Source organism: Megascapheus bottae, chromosome 16 (assembly GCF_031878675.1).
Source record: "Megascapheus bottae isolate mThoBot1 chromosome 16, mThoBot2.hap1, whole genome shotgun sequence".
Taxonomy (NCBI): Eukaryota; Metazoa; Chordata; class Mammalia; order Rodentia; family Geomyidae; genus Megascapheus; species Megascapheus bottae.
In genome coordinates this window covers 34,176,935-34,196,227 of record NC_143524.1, presented here as the reverse complement: position 1 = coordinate 34,196,227, position 19,293 = coordinate 34,176,935, and the positions used below count along the sequence as shown (strand labels likewise).

The 19,293-nt window shown below is 41.6% G+C and overlaps 1 protein-coding gene across 2 annotated transcripts in view; it reads left to right on the top strand.

The window, feature by feature from the left end:
- Window positions 1-18,699, top strand: part of Insc (INSC spindle orientation adaptor protein) — a 91,685-nt gene extending 72,986 nt beyond the window's left edge. For both annotated transcript variants that reach the window (XM_090348950.1, XM_090348949.1), the window contains exons 8-12: window positions 2,466-2,644; window positions 9,154-9,220; window positions 11,249-11,404; window positions 12,413-12,489; window positions 18,104-18,699. In XM_090348950.1, coding sequence (XP_090205076.1) covers window positions 2,466-2,644; window positions 9,154-9,220; window positions 11,249-11,404; window positions 12,413-12,489; window positions 18,104-18,232 — 608 coding nt within the window. In that variant the 3' untranslated portion in view covers window positions 18,233-18,699. The remainder of the gene's footprint in view (window positions 1-2,465; window positions 2,645-9,153; window positions 9,221-11,248; window positions 11,405-12,412; window positions 12,490-18,103) is intronic.
- The last annotated feature ends 594 nt before the right edge of the window (window positions 18,700-19,293 follow it).

The window sequence follows — 19,293 nt, the reverse complement described above, 5'->3', positions numbered from 1 at the left end:
CTGCTCTTTGGTGGGAAATAGCCCTCCAATTTCTTGCCATTCCCTGGAAACATTTATAAATGAGTCACTGGAATCCTTAATTTAATCTTCCTAACACATCCCAGGTGACTCAGACCATAGTTCAAATAAATGTACAGCAAAATTAAAAGGCACTTAGATGCTTGTACTAATAATTGCTGTGTCGGCAGCAATGGCAACTGCATGAGAATGAGGAGGGATGTTTGGACCTGGAAGGCTTGCAACGAAGGGGGCCATTGAATTCTACAGTCCATACCAAGGCCTGATTGTAGAGAAGATCCCTGGGAGAAGTTGGGTGAAGGTGGTGGTTCTCTCTAAATTAGTAGTTGGGGTGATCATTGGATGAGAGGAATCATAAAACTTTTTGGGGGGGAGTGGTCATGAGGCTTGGACTTCGGGCGTGGGCACTGTCCCTGAGTTCTTCAGCTCAAGGATATCACCTTATCACTTGAGCCACCTCCTGCATAACTAGGATTACCTTACAGGTATGAGCCACCAAGCCCAGCAGAATCATAAGATTCTTAATTCCTTGGCTATTCTATTGTCCCAGCCCTAAGTGGTTAGATCAAAGTTCTGAGTTGATTACTGGTCACATCTGAGCTGTGGAAAACATCACTGTCCCGTGGTAAACATTGCTTTCTTGATAGATCTGAAGCTAAATCTGTGGGAAAATAACTAAGGAGTGTGAATGGCCTGGAACAGAAAAGAACAGGGACTTAGGAGTCAGGCAATTCTGGTTTGGATCCTAGCCTCCAGAAATTTCCTACTGAACAGAAGACCTCATCAAATAGCTTATCATTTAAACTCTCAGTTATTTTTCATTTGTAAAAATTTTGTAAATGCTGGATTATTTTAAGGTTTAAAACATATATAGCAGTATCTGGCAAGAGTGAAAGACACTCAACAAATGCTACCTGCTTCTGCCCCTGCTAGCTTCTCTACTCCACATCTGTAAACAGCAGCAATCATTATCTACTTTGAGGATGTTCAGAATTTAATGTCTCAGTGTAAGATGTACTGCAAGTGTTTAACCAATGTTGTTGTCTTACTATTATTAGATAGTGACCAAAATAATTGCATTCATTAAAAGATGTCAGGGAGTGCCAGTTGCAGTATTAGGATCTTAAATCAGACTCTTTCTGGAGACCAGAACTTGATATAGGATAAACACAGCTCAACTCTCTCTCTTGAGCTTTCTTCCTCTCCTGAGGGCTACTTTCTGTTGCATGGATTTTATTCCTGTGATTTAGTAGATTTGTCAGGAGGAGAGTCCTGGACTGACGCACATTGATGGGTGATCAAGTCTGAGGTGACCCATCATTTGGGATGGGTCAGATCCATTGCAAGTTTGGAGGCTCATGGAGATGAGATCATGGAGGAATAGGAATTATCTCCCTCAAAGATCATAGTACAAATAAAATTGTAAATGGGAACATTTGATTAGAACTAAGCTAGTTCCAGCTAGGATCAGAGAGAAAGACCCTACCATTTGGAGAGTGGATGTAAGACTTTCTTGACCAAACAGAAATGCTCAGGCTCTACAGATAGAAGCTGGAAGGACAGAGTCTTTGTTTTAATTTCAGCCTCTTCATTGAGGCAGATTTAGCAACAAGATAGTACACATTATTGGGAAACAAATGAACTGAAAGCTCTTACCTGCCTCACAGCTTTTGTACATGTTGTTCTTTTGGCTTAGAACATTCCTTCCTTCAAATATTTCCTGACAGGGCTCTCTCCTCCCTTAAGATCCCAGCTGTAGTGTTGTATTATTAGGGAGACATTAAGTATATGCCCCATTAGCTCCTTACTCATTCTATGTATACTTCTTGTAATTTGTTAGTCATGGGGCTTGAACTTAGGGCCCTTAGGTTGTCCCTGAGCTCTAGAGTGCTCAAGGCTAGTGCTTGACCATTTTGAGCTACAGCACTACATCCAGTTTTCTAGTGCTTAATTGGAGACAAGAGTCTCACAGACTTTCCTGCCTGGTCTGGCTTTGGCTTTGAATCATGTTCCTCAGATCTCAGCTTCCTGAGTAGCTAGGGGGGATGTGTAAATATATATATATATATATATATATATATATATATATGATTTTAAGGTTCTTTTTCTCTTCCTCACTAATAGAGTATAAATCTAACATGGTCAAGGATATGATCTAGTGTGTTCAGCATCCCATCCCAATATAGCAGGGGTACATGTGATGTTGTGTTCAGTAATACTTGTTGGTGGAAGAGTGAGTAGGAGTCACACAGCAGGTTTCCTCTTTCAGCTCTGCCACCTGTGTAGACAGATACAATTCCCTCGCTAGGCACATTTTTTCATATCTATAAAATTGATATTAGAATACCCACCCAAATTAACACCCAGGGCTATGGTGGGATGCAAACAGAATCAATGATATGAAAGCCCTTGACCTTGAAGCTTTTTTCTTTTCCTCTGCCATCCAGAATTGTGCCAAGAGGCCTCATCTGGAGAAGTCTTCCTGCTGGCCTCTGCGGCCCTTGCCAACATCACCTTCTTTGACACAATGGCCTGTGAGGTGCTTCTGCAGCTGAATGCCATTCGCATCCTCTTGGAAGCCTGCAGTGACAAGCAGAGAGTGGATACACCCTATACCCGGGATCAGGTAAGAAGCTCAAGAGGGCCCACACCACCCGCCTGTACAATGAGGATGGTGAGTAGGAAGCTAGAACTCAGTTTCTTGGGCAGAGGGTTGGTTGCATGGTCTGGCAATCACATGGTCAGTCCTATTGGTCAGTTCTGGCACATTGAGCTTTGCATTTTATAGGAAGGTAAAGGAATGATCTTGTAACATCTCATATTGACCTTGCTGTCTCTTTATGACTTCCCAGACTGCTTTGTTCGGCTCAGTCATTACGAGTTTTCCTCTGTCTCTATTCATATTACCCGTCTCAGAGGCAGAAAAACCTGTGAAATGTCCCTGAAAGCCTGTACTTCAGCCATGTTGGTGCCCATATGACATTGCATCAAAAGTTCTAGTTTTACTACAAAAAGTGCATGAAGACATTGAATGAGGAATGTTGAAGTTTGTACTCTGACATTCTGGGATTTTATCCCATCCTGCTTCTACCCACCCTTAGCCTTTGCTTTCCCTGTCAAGGGTATGGAGGTATTAGACCAGTTTGTATTTAAAGTCTCTGTGAATTTTGCCAGATACCTAAGTTCCAAGTTATATGATCTCTCCTCTTAACCCAGCTCATCCCTGCCAGGATATAATGTCCCAGCCCCATCTTAGCTGAAGTTGTCTAGCTGCTTTGCCAGCAGCTTCAGGAAAGCCTTCTCTGGTGATTTCAGCTCTCTGGAATTGTCTCCTTCTCTGAGTCCATACATTCTAATTCAGTCCTGACTTATCTAAGATACTTACTTCTCTTTAACTATGTCTTGTGTGAAATTTTCCCTGAAGGCTGGAACCACATTCTGTGTTCTGTGTTCTGTACTTGTCCAGGCTTTCTTAAGTACTCTAGTCACGTCCTGGACATGCCCTTGAGGTAGGCTCTAATTCTCATCTCCAGGTATTTTTGAGATCTCTTCCCAGAAACTCAGAAATCCTTTCAAGCTTTCCTAATCATGGCCATGCTTTGGTCTTTAGGCAGTACTTTTATTAGCATCATCTTAACCTCTGTCTATTTGAGCTGATCACCTTGGTGAAATACCCTGAACACTCACTTGGAATACGAAGGGAAGAAGTGGGATTGTACTTCATCTGTTGTTTCTTACTCTTAGAATTAATTGGGGAAAGACAAATTGGGTATGAGTCCAAATTCAGTAATAAAATTCTAGCACTACTTATAGATAGGAATCTTATAGATAGGAATATTGAAGCTTAAGAGGATGGCCCTCCAATGATACGTTTGTCAAATAATATTTCAATCCTAGCTTAACTTAGACCTTGATCTTGGACTCTTAAGTAGCAGCCATCTTTGGAAATGATATGAATGAGACAGCACAGCTGTGGAATCAGAGTATTTTTTTGTTCTGGATGTACTATTTATTCATTTCATGATTTTAAGTCCACAGCCTCTTGGGTGATGCTTTTTCATCTATTTTTATTACTTTAATGATAACTACTTTTCTAGATTTTTATGAAAGTGAGTTAATACATGTCAGGATTTAGTACAATGTTTAGCTCCTAATAAGTTCTCAATAACTGATGAATAGCATTCTTTTTCAAGCTTGATGCTCTAAGAAAGATAAAGAAGAATTAATTGTCCAAGATCCTCAACTTGGACTACCAATCCATGCATAATATGCTTCTTTTTAATCTCATTGGTCACATAGAGTTAATAGGGCTCCAGAACAAATTATGACAGTATGAACAGATAAAGAGGAACCACTGGTCTGGCTGATTTCCAAGGTAGTAGAAGCTCACGGTGTGTTGCAGTCACAGCCCTTGGTCAAGGGGGCTGATCTAGGAGCTCATTCTGTCATCTTCCTTACTCTCACTGCTATTCTGTGGATCTCACCTATCTAACATGATTTCAAGTCCCTTTGCCTCACATGCCTCTCCTGTGGCTGAGTCTGGCCATATGGCTATATGATATCCAGTGGTGAGTTTAGAGCAAAAGAGATTTGGGAGCCAGATGATCTGAGCTCAAAGCTACAATAAATCATGCCATTTAGGACAACTTATACCAAGTCTTTCTTCACTTGTGAAATGGGAATGAACAATGCATTCTTTACAAAGTAGAAATAAGAACTAGATAAGCTAATGAATAGAGATTCTTGGTACCAATCTTGCCATATAGAAGCTATGCAGTGAATGGAAGCAATGTTGCTTACATTGTTACTGCACAACCATCCTAAGTGGGAACCTGCCCAGCCCATATCTGGGCAGGTCCCCTGGTTCTACAGACTCCTCACCTACTTATGCTCATGAGGACTGACTGGCCCTTTCTTAAAGCCTCACTGATTCCTGGGAAGAAGAGTACCCAGGTAGGGGGAAAAAAAGTAGTAAGGCTGTAAGCAGATAGCAATTCTGTCTGCATTTAGAACCAGGAGCTTTTCCTATCCCTCTATCTGAGCCATGCACATCGTCACTGTCCTCAGGATGGCTTCACCTTCTGCCCTGGCTCTGTGCAACCACTTAGCTAGTGAGAGCAATGCCCATTAAAGAAACAAATGGCTCTTCCTATGGCAGAGGAAGGATTAAAGTGATCAGAGGGCTCTCTGTAATGAAGACAAAGAAGATGAATTAGGCTTTGAAGTGCTCTCCACCCCATGAAATACTTAGGAGATTAAAAGCCCCATGAGGCTTCCAGTAATGAATCTGCCAGTGACGCCAATGCTACACTGAGCCTTTTGGGCTTGGATCTGTACTTTGTCCGCTTCTGTTTGGACAGTGAGAACCTTTCCATCATCTCAGCAAACAGTATCTACTTAAATTGTCCAACCGAAGTCTCTCTGGACAGGTCTATCCGGTACTTACCCTTTGGGCAAAGACACACAGTGGCAAACACAGCTTTGGCGTGGGCCCTTCCTTCCTCTTTTGCTGATCTAGGAGTAGGATTGATGTGGGCTGCAGCTGATGTGGTAACATGTCGTATCAGCCTGTCTTACAAGTCAAATGACTTGTATGATCCCATTTTCATGTCCAGGAAGTATTTCCAAGGGGCTGTGCTGCCTGGGAATCTAGCTATAGGCGGATGAAAAAGAGGCTGCCTCTAGACCCTGTGTGTCCATCAGGGCTCACTCGGGATTGAAAGACCTGGTTATCTGTGTAACTCACAACAGTGCCCTTCCGAGCATAACTTTTAGTGACTTTCTGAAATTGTTTTCAGTAAGGTGCTGTATATGCTTTTCCCAGGGAAGCTCATTGCTTGTTTCATGTTTTAGAATGACCAGATTTTTGTGACATTTCTGGGACTTCACTGTGGATACCATTTAACTAGAGTCCATTTATCAGAAATGCTACTTATTAGCAATTGTAATTTGGCTGGTATTTCCCAAACTCTGTATAGTTTATAGAGGCCTTGTAGATATATATAAAATAATACAAATAGCATAGCTGCTTTCCTCTACTAGTTTTAAAATTTCAGATCTCCCATTTAGGTCTTTTACTCATTAATTATTGCATAGAACAAGAGATAGGGATTTGCAATGTTTCCAGCATCATTTGCTCTTACCTTAAGGTCTTTCATCCATTTGGAGTTGATTCATGTGCAGATTCAACCTCAGTTTTCTACATGTGTATAGCCAATTCTGTCAATTCTGCCAGCAACATTTGTTGAAGAGGCAGTCTTTTTCCATTTGATGTTTTTGGCTCCATTATCAAAGATTAGGTGGCTAAAGGTCTGTGAGATCATTTCTGGGTTTTCAGTTCTATTTCATTGGTCCTCAGGACTGTCTGTGTGCTATGTTTATAACTACAGCTTTATAGTAGAGTTTGAAGTTTGATATTGATATTCCTCTAACACTGTTCTTCCTGCTAAGGACTGTTTTCACTATTTGGTGTCATCTATTATTACACGTGAATTTTTGGAATGCTTCTTTGCAACTCATTTTTATTAACCCAGGTTAGGTAAATAAGAATAGCTAGGCTGGGCCTGGCATGGTGGATCACGCCTGTAGTCCTAGCTAGGTGGCTGAGATCTGAGGATTGCAGTGCAAAGCCAGCCTGGGCACTAAAGTCCTTGAGACTCATCTCCAGTTAACCACTAGAAAACCAGAAGTGGCATTATGGCTCAAGGGGTAGTGTGGTAGCCTTGAGCTGAAGAGCACAGGGACAACACCCAGGTCCAGAGCTCAAGCCCCACAACATCTCCCCTCCCCCCCCACACACACAAAGAATTGCTAGGCTGATCCACACATTTTGTCACAACTCACATTGCCTTTCACATAGAGGATCTCAGTACGAATATCCTCTGTGTTCACCATTCAGCATATGGGAAACAGAAGAAAGACTTAAGAGAGGCAGAACTTAATTGAATATTGTGAGATAGGACTGAATGAGCCTGGGCCAGAGCAAACTTTAGCTAGACCTTCATTCTGTCCTCTGACAGGATTATTGTATCAATTCAGGTAAACCAGTTGTCCCTAAAATCCCAGCTGTGGGCATGAATGCAAGGAAAAATGTTGACCCCTTTCCCCTCTCCATCACAGTGCGCACAAGCCTGTTTCAAAAAAGAGACTCAAAGCAGGGTATAATTGGCATTTATTCAAATTGTGCTTAATTGACTACTTCATCTGCACCTCAGAAAACCACATGGGGTACAGGCTCTGTAAAGAGGAAGTAATTTTCATTAACAGGATCTAAATTAGTCTGACACAAAGACCTACCTGGTGCCTGTGACACAGCTAGTAATTGCCATGTAATGAACCTGCAGACAAAGGTTTTCTTTTCTTCCTTCCCTCTCACTCTTCCTTCCTCCCTTCCTTCCTCTTTTCTCTTCCTTCCTTTATGAACCAGCATATCAAGCAAACATTTCTTCAGAGAGGACAGGCTGGTGTTTGGAGTGTAGTTGCAAACAGCATAGAAAACCCCAAAGAACTATAATCTGACATTGTCTTATCCTTATGTCTTTCCCTCTTAAGACCACACACTTTATGCATCTTAGGGAACCTTCAGTATATCTGAGATATCTTTTCCCTTCTATTTCTTCTACTCAGCCCACAAACATAATCCAACATTGGGGATTAGGGAGTGGCAAAGAACTCTCTAAAAACTAAAATTCCATTTGTTCAATTAACTTTCTAAAATGCTACTCCCTTCATAGAGCATTCACTGTTGCAAACTTGACTTCAGGATAATGTCCAGATCTTCCCCATTCCCTGTCCTGACAGTGAACTCCAGTTATACCTACCAACCTTAATGGGGCTGAGTGGGAAGAGGCTGAGTGGAAAGGAGCTGGTGCACAGAGATGCTGCAACATCTGAAAACAATGTATCCCTCTTCCCCTGTCAAAGGGAAGAGTGATAAATGTTCTATTAATATGACAGCCATTCCTTTCCATTTAAAAGAAAAAAATTGAATACTTTTTATCCAGAATGATATGCCAATCTTAAACCAGTTATAATCAAGACTCATTCTTTCATGGGAAACATTTTCAGTGCTATCCAGCTTCAAAATAGTCCTCTTGGAGACTTTCTTGCTAGCTCAGTGGTGGAAGCATGGCTTTTACTTGTACTATTCCACCATCTTGGAAGTAAGTTTTCAGGAGTATAGGTCTGCACCAGGGACAAATGATTTTGTTTTATTATTTTAATGACAATCATGCATAACATCTGCTTCTGTGAAGGTGAGTAGTTTTCACATTGAAGTTTGCTTCAGGGAAAGTGTCATGAGTGGTGTCTCTTAACAACTATCACAATTTTTATATATGCCAGTGGTGTTTGGAAACACTTTAGAGTTTTGATCCCTTGTTCCATCCTTTAGTCCCCATTTGTACTGTGAGTTTGCTGAGCTTCCTTGGCCTTTCTATAATTGGCTATGAGATTATAGCAGAGGCTGACTGTCCAGTATCCCACTGCTAAAGACCCAGTATTTCAGTGATAACTGACAAATAATGTGCTTCTAGATCACAAGCATAGCAGAGTAGGAACTTTCTCATCAGATTCCTTAGGATACCTGATTCCTGGGGTGCAAATATGACTCACATGCATTTTTTTCTACTATGACTTTAGCATGCATCAATTTCAAGTTGAAAGTAGGTATGTGACAGTATGTAGGGGGACGGGAGGGGTTAGTGTCATAGAGTAAAGCTATAATGATGAGTCCTAATCCAAAACTGGGACAAACTTCCCAGTGATTAAGTTGGCACAGAGGATATGGAGAGCCCAGGGTTCTGTTAATTCTCTCTGCATTTAAGAGCGAGGGACCTGGTGAGAAGTATCATATACACAAAGATAGCTACACTTTCAACTTCACCTGAGTGATATTGATTTCCCTAGGAAAATCTTGGGACCAGAAGGGGTCCACATCCTAGAGCCATGTGCTGATGGATGGGCTGCAGTCTTTGGGAACTTCTGGGAAGCAGGAACCTGTGAGGATGCAAGAAAACATCATGAAAGGCAGGGGGACAGTAAGGGATCAGGTAGCCCTTGGCTGGCCTGTCTGTAGAGAATAACATATGGGCTGCTTATGCTCATTTTCTGAGTTTCTCACTTCTCTTTTTCCAGATTGTGACTATATTAGCAAACATGTCTGTTCTGGAGCAGTGTGCCTCAGATATCATACAGGAGAACGGTATGTCTTGACGGCAGCTCACCATATGGAATATCATAGTTTGGGGGGGGTCTGTGACCTAGTGTTTATGGGAATACCCACATGTGCATGTATGTCTCCATGTTTTCATGAGAATATCTGCATGTGTGCATATGCATGCATGCACATGCTTCTTTGTACAACTGAGTCAAAGGTAAATGTTTGGTTTCCTGGGTTTAAATTCTTGTGGGAGATAGCCTATGAAGAAGATAAAGAAGATCAGATGGGGAAAATAAAACCGGGGAAGAGGTAAGTTCGTCCAAGAGTATGTGTATGTGTGTGTGTGTGTGTGTGTGCGCGCACGTGTGTGTGTGCTATTTTAACTAGGGTGATAAAAAAAGAAGGCCAATATTTCATTATGATCCAATAACTAATCATCTATCCCTACTAAGGCATGCATTCCAACTTTAAAGCATTCCATTCTTTGTCAGCTGGGACTCAGTAGAAAGCTAAAGTATGTGGAAAAGGGTGAGGGAGAAAGCAGAGCAAGGAAGCCTGAGTACCCCATCCCCTTGCTGACAGCATCTCTCCTTTCTTTTCCCTTTGTGGTGGAAGTGTTACCAAGGTCTAGGGGAGGTAGGGACAGGGTTTGTTGTCCTGGAAGCTGATCTGAAGGGTCTTAGTCAGAGGACAAGGTAGCTGCCAGGCAGCTGGGAATAGACCTGGTGTGGTGAGGGCTTCCTGTGATTGGGAAATAAGGGAGCAATTAGCAACCGGTTGGAGACCAGGGACGCTAATGAGGCAGAGTGAGGTGGGAGGCTGCCTCTGCTCCTATGATCCCTCTTCTCTCAGGCTGCCCTGCAATCTTAACACACATGCACTTCCCCAGCCCCCATTGCTCCACTAATTGAAAGACATCATTTTGTGTTAATTTCATGTGATTGAACTAATAATGAGAAACTGCACTGAGCCAGCTGAGGCCAAGTGGAGAGGCTGTGTGGTGCCATTTGTGTGCTCCTTCTTCAGCACTTGGAGTCTGTGTTTGAGTGGCTGATGGGAGTAGCTCTCCACAAGCCTGTGCATTTGATGGTGGAATGTCTGGCATCTGTAGAGGACTTTATGGTTGCAAAGGGCTATTGAATGATTCACTCAGTCTACAGACACGTAGTCTGTGCCTGCCATGGCTCTAGACAGTAAGGACATAGAACTAAATAAGGTCCTGCCTTTGCTCTAGAGGCTTTCCTGGCCTAAACAGGGAGATATAATGTGAGGTTTAAAAAAGGGAAAACATATCTTTGGGTTATAGTTTAAGTTTTAAGCTGGTAGGTGTCACTGAGTCCGTAAAATGGCTCACACAGAACTGGGCTGTTGCTATAAACCCACAGGAATGGAGCAACTTAGACCAAAGAGGGAAAAGGGTATCCCTTGAAGAAAGGAAGGGTGGCCAGAGGATGCCCTTGGCTATGGTTTGAAGAATAATTGTAGAATAGATCTGGTTTGGGGAGGGAGGATGATGGTCAGCTTCTCAGAAAACTGATTTCAAACCTCACTCTCACTCTACTACAACTAGTCCTTGAGTCACACCAAAGCATTTGGTTTAGTCATTTTCCATCTTGGTTATTTGTGATGCCTTCATCTGTGGGATGCATCATCTCTGGACTGTAACAGAGACAGCAAGCATCAGAGGCAAAGAGGTGATGGGTGGTACTCAATTGTCTGAGTTCCAGTACCAGCTCCCACCCATTGTAGCTTGGGCCAAAATGCATCCCTTCTCCCTGGATGCGTCCCTCCTCACCATGGATTTATAACAGCAGTGCCTAGCTCTCGACACTATTAGGAGGTTTGAGGAATCATTCATTTATTGGGCATTTAGCGCAGCAACCACCACACGTATAAAATAAATAACAGCATTAGAAAAATGAGGCGATGTTTCCAGATGTCCATTGCAAGTATAGTAACATTGGTATATGAAATCAGACACACTAACATGGAGTAGAACAAAAGAGGTGGCCTTATTCAGCTTACACCTCCAGCTAGCCCTGGAAGTAAGTCTCATTGCTTTCTACCCAGGGATCCAACTTGTTATGGATATGCTCTCTGAGAAGCCAAGGTCTGGAACCCCTGCTGAAGTAGCAGCTTGTGAGAGAGTCCAGCAGAAAGCTGCAGTGACCCTGGCTCGTCTCAGCCGAGATCCAGATGTGGCCCGCGAAGCCGTGCGCCTCAGCTGTAAGTGACGTGTGCTGTGTGAGAGTGGAGTAAGAAGCTGGTGGACAGTGGACACAGGGCTCGCACTACATTGTGAGTGCTGAGAAATTCCGACGTGGAGGGCTAGGATCGCAGTGTCAGGGCGTCTGTAACCAGGGGCTGAAACAAGAGATAGGAAAGGCCTAGCAAGGTGAAAGTTGGCCAGAACAATGATGCATTTTCAGACACCCTGTTAATTTGGACCCCCTTCTTTCTTCCCCTCATTTTACTTATTTATTCACTTATGCAGTGAATTTATTTCCTCAGTCATTCACTTATTCACTCATTTTTCATTTACTATTATTTTATTCACTAATTCAATCATTAGCTATTAGTCACTTTTTACCCCATAAATAATTTCAGAGTTCTCACTTTTATGCTAAAGTTTCTTTATAGTATCAGGTATGTAACAGATTCATTGGGATTATGATATGGAAAAACAATATCTGCACTTTAGTATCATAGAAATGATGCCCAAAGTATATTTGGCAGACAAGAAAAGTAGATCATGTAACTCAGGGTGGGTCAGAGCATATTTTAACAAGCAGGCAATTCTTCACTGTGGTTTGTGGTAACCTTTTCTCAGCAAAGCCCTAGAAAACATTAGTGGAATCTGTCATTTTCTATAATTTTAGCTCCAATATATTTCTGACTGAAATAGTCAATCACACACATATGTGTGCATATGCACACACACACAGTTGTCATGTGCTGGTAAAACCAAAATATGAAACCAGCAGATCCTTTTCAGAGAGCCTGTATGTCGGCTGTGATATATCAAAGTTTTTGTCAGTGCCACTTGTGAATTTGGCTTTGGTGCTCTAGCTTTTCTTGCCCTTAATCAGTTTTGCAGAGCTGAAGAAGTAGGAAATCCCTACCACATACTCTTCAGAAAAATTGGGGGCGGGAAGGACAATGCAAGTTCTGTGTGTTAGCTTGGTTCTGGGCCTCCCAAACCTGGGCATGAAGCTCTTGCTGTGTGTCCTACAGGTATGTCCCGTCTCATTGAGCTCTGCAGATCCCCGTCAGAGAGAAACAGCAGTGATGCCGTGCTTGTGGCCTGCCTGGTGAGTTTCTCAGTTAGCCCCCAGCCTTCCATTGGCCTTTGAGATTACAGACCAGAGGCTGGAAGAGCTGGCTATGCTCCAACTGGCTTTGGTAAGCTTTAGCTGTGCTCTGAATGTTTTAGTTTTTATCTTTAGCATGGTGATTATTACAGTGCTCTTTCTCCTAATTAATAAACTTGTGGGGAAATATAAGGTAATATATGAGAAAGATGGGATTGAATTCACTATCCCACAGCCACAATTTTAGTAACCCTTTGGCTTCTGGGGTCTTATCAACAACAGATCAAAGCCAGAGTAGTGAGTTAGCTTGAGGTGCTGCAGGATGATGAACTGGCACTGTGGACACTACAGAACATGAAAACAGGAGAACACAGGAACCAGAATATAGCTGTCTCCTGCCTATCCCAAAATGGACATTGTAAGAAAGATCTCCCTTTCCTCCTAGCAGAAACCTCTCTACTCTTCTCTTCCAGCATTGTAGAACTCCATCAGCTTTTGTGGGCTACAAGGGGAAGGAATTTGACAAAATGTGGAGGATTTTTCAACTACTCACTGGGATCTTTACCTTGAACTTAAGCAAATGCTTGCTGGAGATTTCCCACTGAGTCTCCTAATGGTAGGAGTCTCCCAGAAAGTAAGCAAAAGTATGCTCTGTCTATATACTTCCCCTTATGAGACTGGAATGAGTCCCAGAGCAGAGCGCCTGAGTTGCTTCTATGAAGTAGCAAGGAATCCATTGGATAAATAGGACTGTTGAACTTTCAGAAGCGAGAACCAGATACTAGCCCTCAAAGGACACAAGAAAGAAGTGGTAAATCTCAAGATTTTTCCAGCTGTGTCACAGTAACGTCTTCTTTTCATCTTACATTTTAATTGAGCTCATCTCATTTGTGGGAGTTCCTGATGACACTTGTACAAACAACAGGGCATTGCAAGCACACAGACTTGTCCTGGTTTTACAGTAATGAGCTGTGTGACACTGAGCAAGGCAAAGTGTTACACGCTTTATTCAGTAAACATTTACTTGATGATTTTATTCACCAATTATGCTTCTGAGCTATGGGGACATGGCTGTGGGAAAAAAAAAGTCAGGCTAGTTGGTTAGTGGCTTTCATTCTGAGACATATAGGCTAAACTTAACACTTTCTGTGTCTTTGGATCTCTGGCGAAGTTGATGGGCCTCTTTTTAAAGTATTTTTTTCACCTTTCTGTATTTTTAATTCTGTACCTATTACAAAGCTTCTGCTCAATTCTAGCATGCTTCTGTTCATATAGCCAATTATTTGTTCTTTAGTTATGTTACAAATATTGGCATAAACATAAAGAACATTTGTACTCAAGTGATTCTTAACTGCCTCCAAATTTAAAGATACATTCTTTTATTCTCAAAATATTTTTTAATGCATGGAATAAAATATGTAGAACTAAAAAGAGGAATCTGGTTATGTTAAGACAATTCTTTGAATATTAAACACATGACATTTTGACATATAATCTTTTTAATGGCTATCAGTGGCATTGAATATATGTTCAGTATATGTGATGGGACATGAAAGTATTTGTTGCTACATTCACAGTGGAAGGAAATGCTAAGTTTCAGTTAAAAGAGAATGAAGAGGATGGAATTTCTTCTCATCCAAGTTCAATGAAATACGGTGAAATCTATAGCTGGCAAAAATGCAATGATTTGTTCCAACTGTCATTATTTTCACTCCTCTGGCAGCCACAGATGCTTCCAGGATAGACCCTGAGGAGTATCAGTCACTTGGAAAGTTCTTGGAAAACTCAAACTTCTGTTTAGATGTGAGGGTGTCTGATTCTTGTGCTGGTCATTTACAATTAGTTTGCAGGTGAGCACACAGTGAGTTTCAGCACCTAATTTAAATCACTGGAGGAACTTCCAAATGAAACAGGGTATCATTTATTCTAGCAGATGAGTTGGCAGATGCTGAAGAGAACCCCTTCTTTTCTAATGCATCCTCCATGTGGCTGCTAAACTTATTTTCCTAATGACAGATGATTCCATAGAATCTTCCATGTTCCCCACGATCTTCAGGTTCCTGTCTACCCACTCAGTCCTTGCCACAGTGTGGCTTGGATCTTTTCCTGAGGTCGGAAGGCCTCACCAATATGCCAGGCTCCTTTTCAACTAGGTCAGACTTCATGCTTTCTACAACGTAAAACCCTGTTCATTCTTCATGGATGAGACCTAAATCTCTTCCTCCAGGAAAGAGTTTTCCAGAATTCCTGTATGGTACAGACAGGGAGTTCAGAGTACCTACCTGGGCCTCCCTTTCTAGATTTTGTCTTATCCATCTATGGCAGTTTGTGTTATGCATCTTTAAGGCTCTTAGAATTCAAACAGGCCTGTTTGACTCAGAGACCTCAGACTATTGTTTCCAGCCATAGTCTGTCTTTCTTATTTTCTCATTGCCCCTGTCTCATATATCTCCTTTCAAATTTTACCTTGGAAACATCTGAGATTCTAAGGGGTTCATTCCTGGGTTCCCTCTTTCAAACTCTAGCTTGGAAACTTCCTAGCTTTCTGTTTAGTCACTGTCTACTGTCTGACCTTGGGATTCACAGAGTTGGTTCCTGCTTCTAGCTACCAGTGCACTATGAGTGTGTGTGATGGTGGTGGTGGTGGTGGTGGTGATGGTGGTGTGTGTGTTTGGGGGGGGGGTATGGCCTAACCCTAAAGGAATCTGACACTGGCAAGTGGAGAAGGGTGTTACTTGGGGCCTGGCAGATGTAGTTGGGAGCTGCCTTTTGTGCTCTTTCTGGGTCTTTGCAATCTCAAAGGCTGTCTTCAGGTGGGGGTAGGGCATTTCAATTATTGTCTCCTGTGTCTGGGAAAGTGGCAGTGCAGATTGCCTCTTGCAAACAGAATTGATTTTTCCTTAATGAAGCAGCTGTCAGTGTAGCTGCTACTAAGCTGTTTAATACTTGTGTGTTTTGGACTGTCTTAGGAAAGAGATTCTGAGATGACTGTCTAGTAACTGTCCCAGTAAAGTAGAGGGAGAGAGAGCAAGGCTTTGAAAGAGCACAGAGTTAGGACACTGAATCTGGGTTCTTTGAATTGGTTGGGGTTCATTTTGTGAAGACTTTCTGGGGATCCTGGGAAGATGCAAACAACTACTCCTTTTCTGTCTCTGTGTTTTAGTTTTTGCTTTACATTCTTTCCGTCTTTCTTTCCCCTTCCTTCTCTCCTGTTCTCCCTCACTCCCTTCCTTCTTTCCATCCTTTCTTCTTGGATTATTTCCTAAGTTGCTCTTGTTTTCTTCCTCTGCTTTTTATGCTTCTCACTGGTTTCTCCTCACCTCTTCTTCTTCCTTTTCTCACTTCCCCTTCTCCCTTTCTTCTAGTACCCATCCTCCCAAAGTCCTGTTCTTTCTTTCCTTATCAGTACATCTCTTTTGGTCTCCATCTCCCTTTAATGCCTAGGTTCATCTTTCCTTAGGTTCGTCTCTGTCTCTATTTTAATATCTCCTTTCTGTTTTGTTCCTATGTTTTGTTCTTTTTTCTGTGTATTCTCTGTCGGCTTTTTTTTTGTCTGTCTTTGTCTCTCCTCCATCTCTCTCTGTCTCTGTTTTTCTCTCTCTCAGCAGTTCTACAGTATCTCAGAGCCTCACATTTTCTTGGTAGATACTCCACCCTTGCCCACACATCCATTTCCTTTTTTCATTTTATTTACTGTTTAGCCAGGGTCTGTGTTTTTACTAGAGGCTGGCTTCAGACAGTAATATACTTCTGCCTCCTATGTACCTGGGATGGAAGGTACATAGGAGGCTTCATTTGCTCTCTTGATGGACCTAGTTTCTATTTTTAAGCTTTCTTTGACCTTCTCCACTTTTATTTTACCCATGATTATGCAAAATACACGGACAGCCTTGTCGTCTTATGTTGAAAGTGCTAGCTGATTCCATTTGCACTTTGACCTCTCAGGGGAAATGGAGTTATTATCTCCAACTGGAGCCCAGAAAAATTAGAAAGTTCTATGCAGTTCAGCCTCTTCTGGCCTTGGTATAGGTCAGACCCTGGGAGAAGCAAGGCATACTAGTCCAACATTCAGGGGACTCTAATTCTTGTCATGAGTATCTCATACCTGTTCATATACACAGAGACACATAACCTTTCTCCTTGATTTAGGTGGACATGATATCTGTGATCCCCAAACCACCTCAAATAATCCTTCTTTCACTTCATTGGCCTGATTTCTCTTGATTTGTTCTCAATAGAGCATTAGCTCGATGTTCTGGGGGTTGGGATGGTGTCCTAGGTAGGGATGGTTGCTCTGGAGTTAAATGAAGTGTGCTGTTGAGGGGACTACTTTCTCCTTTCTGAGCCTGTTTTCTTATCTCCAAAGTAGAGATCATGATAACCTTTAGCATCAAGTAGGGATTGAAATGAGACACTATGTGGAGATAGTGAGTAAGATCAGGCATTCTCCTCTTTGTTCTGCCACTCTAGATAGTCCCCAAGACACTCTTTTTGTTGCTACAAGGGGTGTGGAGGGAGTTACCCATCTTCTACTGTGTGTTTCAGGAAGAAAGAAGGAATTCATGTTCATCCAGTGCTTCCTATGCTGTGCCCTCACTTAACTGCTGTATAGTTCTAGTGACCTGGCAGGTACCACTTTTAGTTTCAGATACTTTTAATCAGTTGACTTCAGGTTTAAAGAACTACATTTGTTCATTTCTTTTTAGAAAATGGGTTGATACCTGTGCTTCCTGATATAGATATAGAGGCATAAGTAATAAGATTTCTACCTTTGAGGAGCTCAAAATCCAATCTGAGAAATACCTAACAGCTAGTTACAACAAATTATGAAGTTGAGGTGAGTCCAATGACTCTGCACCTACAGAAGGCTTTTCAGGGTAAATGACAGCGAGTGGATGCATCTGCTAGCTAGAAAAGAGTAGGAGGTGCTTCTTTGTCCCTGGGAAGAACGTGAGTCAGGGTACCTGGGCAATAACCATTGGGGTTCATCTTGCCCTCACCTTTCTTTGCCGTTTAGCCTCCTTTGTTGGACTTGAATTTCTCAGTGACAGAATCCTTACCTACCTGTCTCTGTGTTCTCCATTTCTTCTTTCCTTCATATCCCATAGTACTCTGCTCAAAGCCTTGCTATAAATGTAATTATGAATAAATATAATAAATAAAAATAAGAAATGGATGAATCATTGAAAAAAATCCCTAGTGCTACAAATTTACTTCAGAGACTAGGAAACAATAATGTAATTTTGTAGATGTTTCTGGAAGTTCCAGGTCCAGGAAGAATGCATTTTTAACTTACGTATGTCCTTAAGTTGATGAGATGCTTAAATGATAGATCTTTAAAATTATCAGTTTCCTGAAATGATTGACAAACCAAGGTGACAAGACAGTTATTAAGAACCTTTAGATGGCATTTGTCATAGTGACCAAATTGCAGATAAAACCAGGTGACCAGGTGACTAAAATGATCATTTAGATGTCTTGTGGCCAAGATGATTAATCAGCTCAAATTGTCTGATTAATGTATGACTTTCTAAAATGTCTCTTGGGGTAGCTGAAGGAAACACATGCATCTCAATCAGTAGAACCCGTATCATCTCTTGTGTTTTCTCTCTAGGCTGCTCTGCGGCGATTGGCTGGGGTCTGCCCTGAAGGCCTCCAGGACTCTGATTTCCAGCAGTTGGTCCAGCCTCGGCTTGTGGACTCCTTCTTACTCTGCAGCAACATGGAGGAGAGTTTTGTGTAGTGAGTGTGGGATAGGAAAAGCACTCAGCCCTCTGTACTCGGGTCTTCTCTGAACATATACCTGTGCACACCTTTGAGCTCACACCAGCTCCTTATTTATATGTAACTTATTTTTATACAAGAAGAGAAATCTTCTATCAACATCATGAAATAGTAGGTGGTCCTTTGGGACTCGTTTCTTTTTCTTTCTTTTTTTGACTTCTGTGGCTTTTCAGTTGCAGATGTTGAAATGCATAATGGCTAATATGACAGATTGTCATGGGTGATTTCATTTCATCTTGTTTTCTCTGCTCTCACTATATAATCTTGCCTGATTTAAAAAAAAAAACTTTTCCACCAGAGTATTTTAACAGCCCAGCATTATTTTTTAAAGTTAGACTTGTTTTTTTACCCCAAAGTATTTAAAATGAATTTCACAGCTGGAGAGAATATACTCAAAGGAAAGATGTTTTGTTTTGTTTTTCTTTAATAAAGGGAATAATGCAAAATATGTCTGGGTTCTTTCTAATTAACTTGTATCTTTAACTTCTTGCTTCCCAAAGTTTCGTGCATCAAACACGCTTCCATTTATTAAAAGTGCATAGAGAATTATCTTGTTTTTATGATTGTGTAAATGGAACAAGTTATATTGAGAAATCAAGATGAGTGCAAAGACTGTTTCCAGAAACTCAGCTTCTTTTGGCTTCTTTGACTTGTGTAGAATCTTAAGATGAGGCTTTATTGAATGATTGCTCTGCAGCAGGTACGCTTGAAAGCTGGCATATGCTGGATGGATCTGGCTCATGCGGGATAAGCTCTTACTCCACCTCTGTCTAGCAATATTAATGTTGGTAGCTTAAACTTGGTGCTAGTGGGAATATTTACACTATATTAATAGGCAGACACTACAATCAAGCCTTTATAAAATTTCTTCAGAAAGCTGGTTTATAGTATCACAAAGATCAATGAACCCTTCTAAGAGTTTTAATGCCATTGCACTAAGATGGATATGTTTCTTTCTTTCTTTTGTGGGTCATGGGGCTTAAACTTGGCCAAGCGCTGTCCCCATCTTTCATACTACAA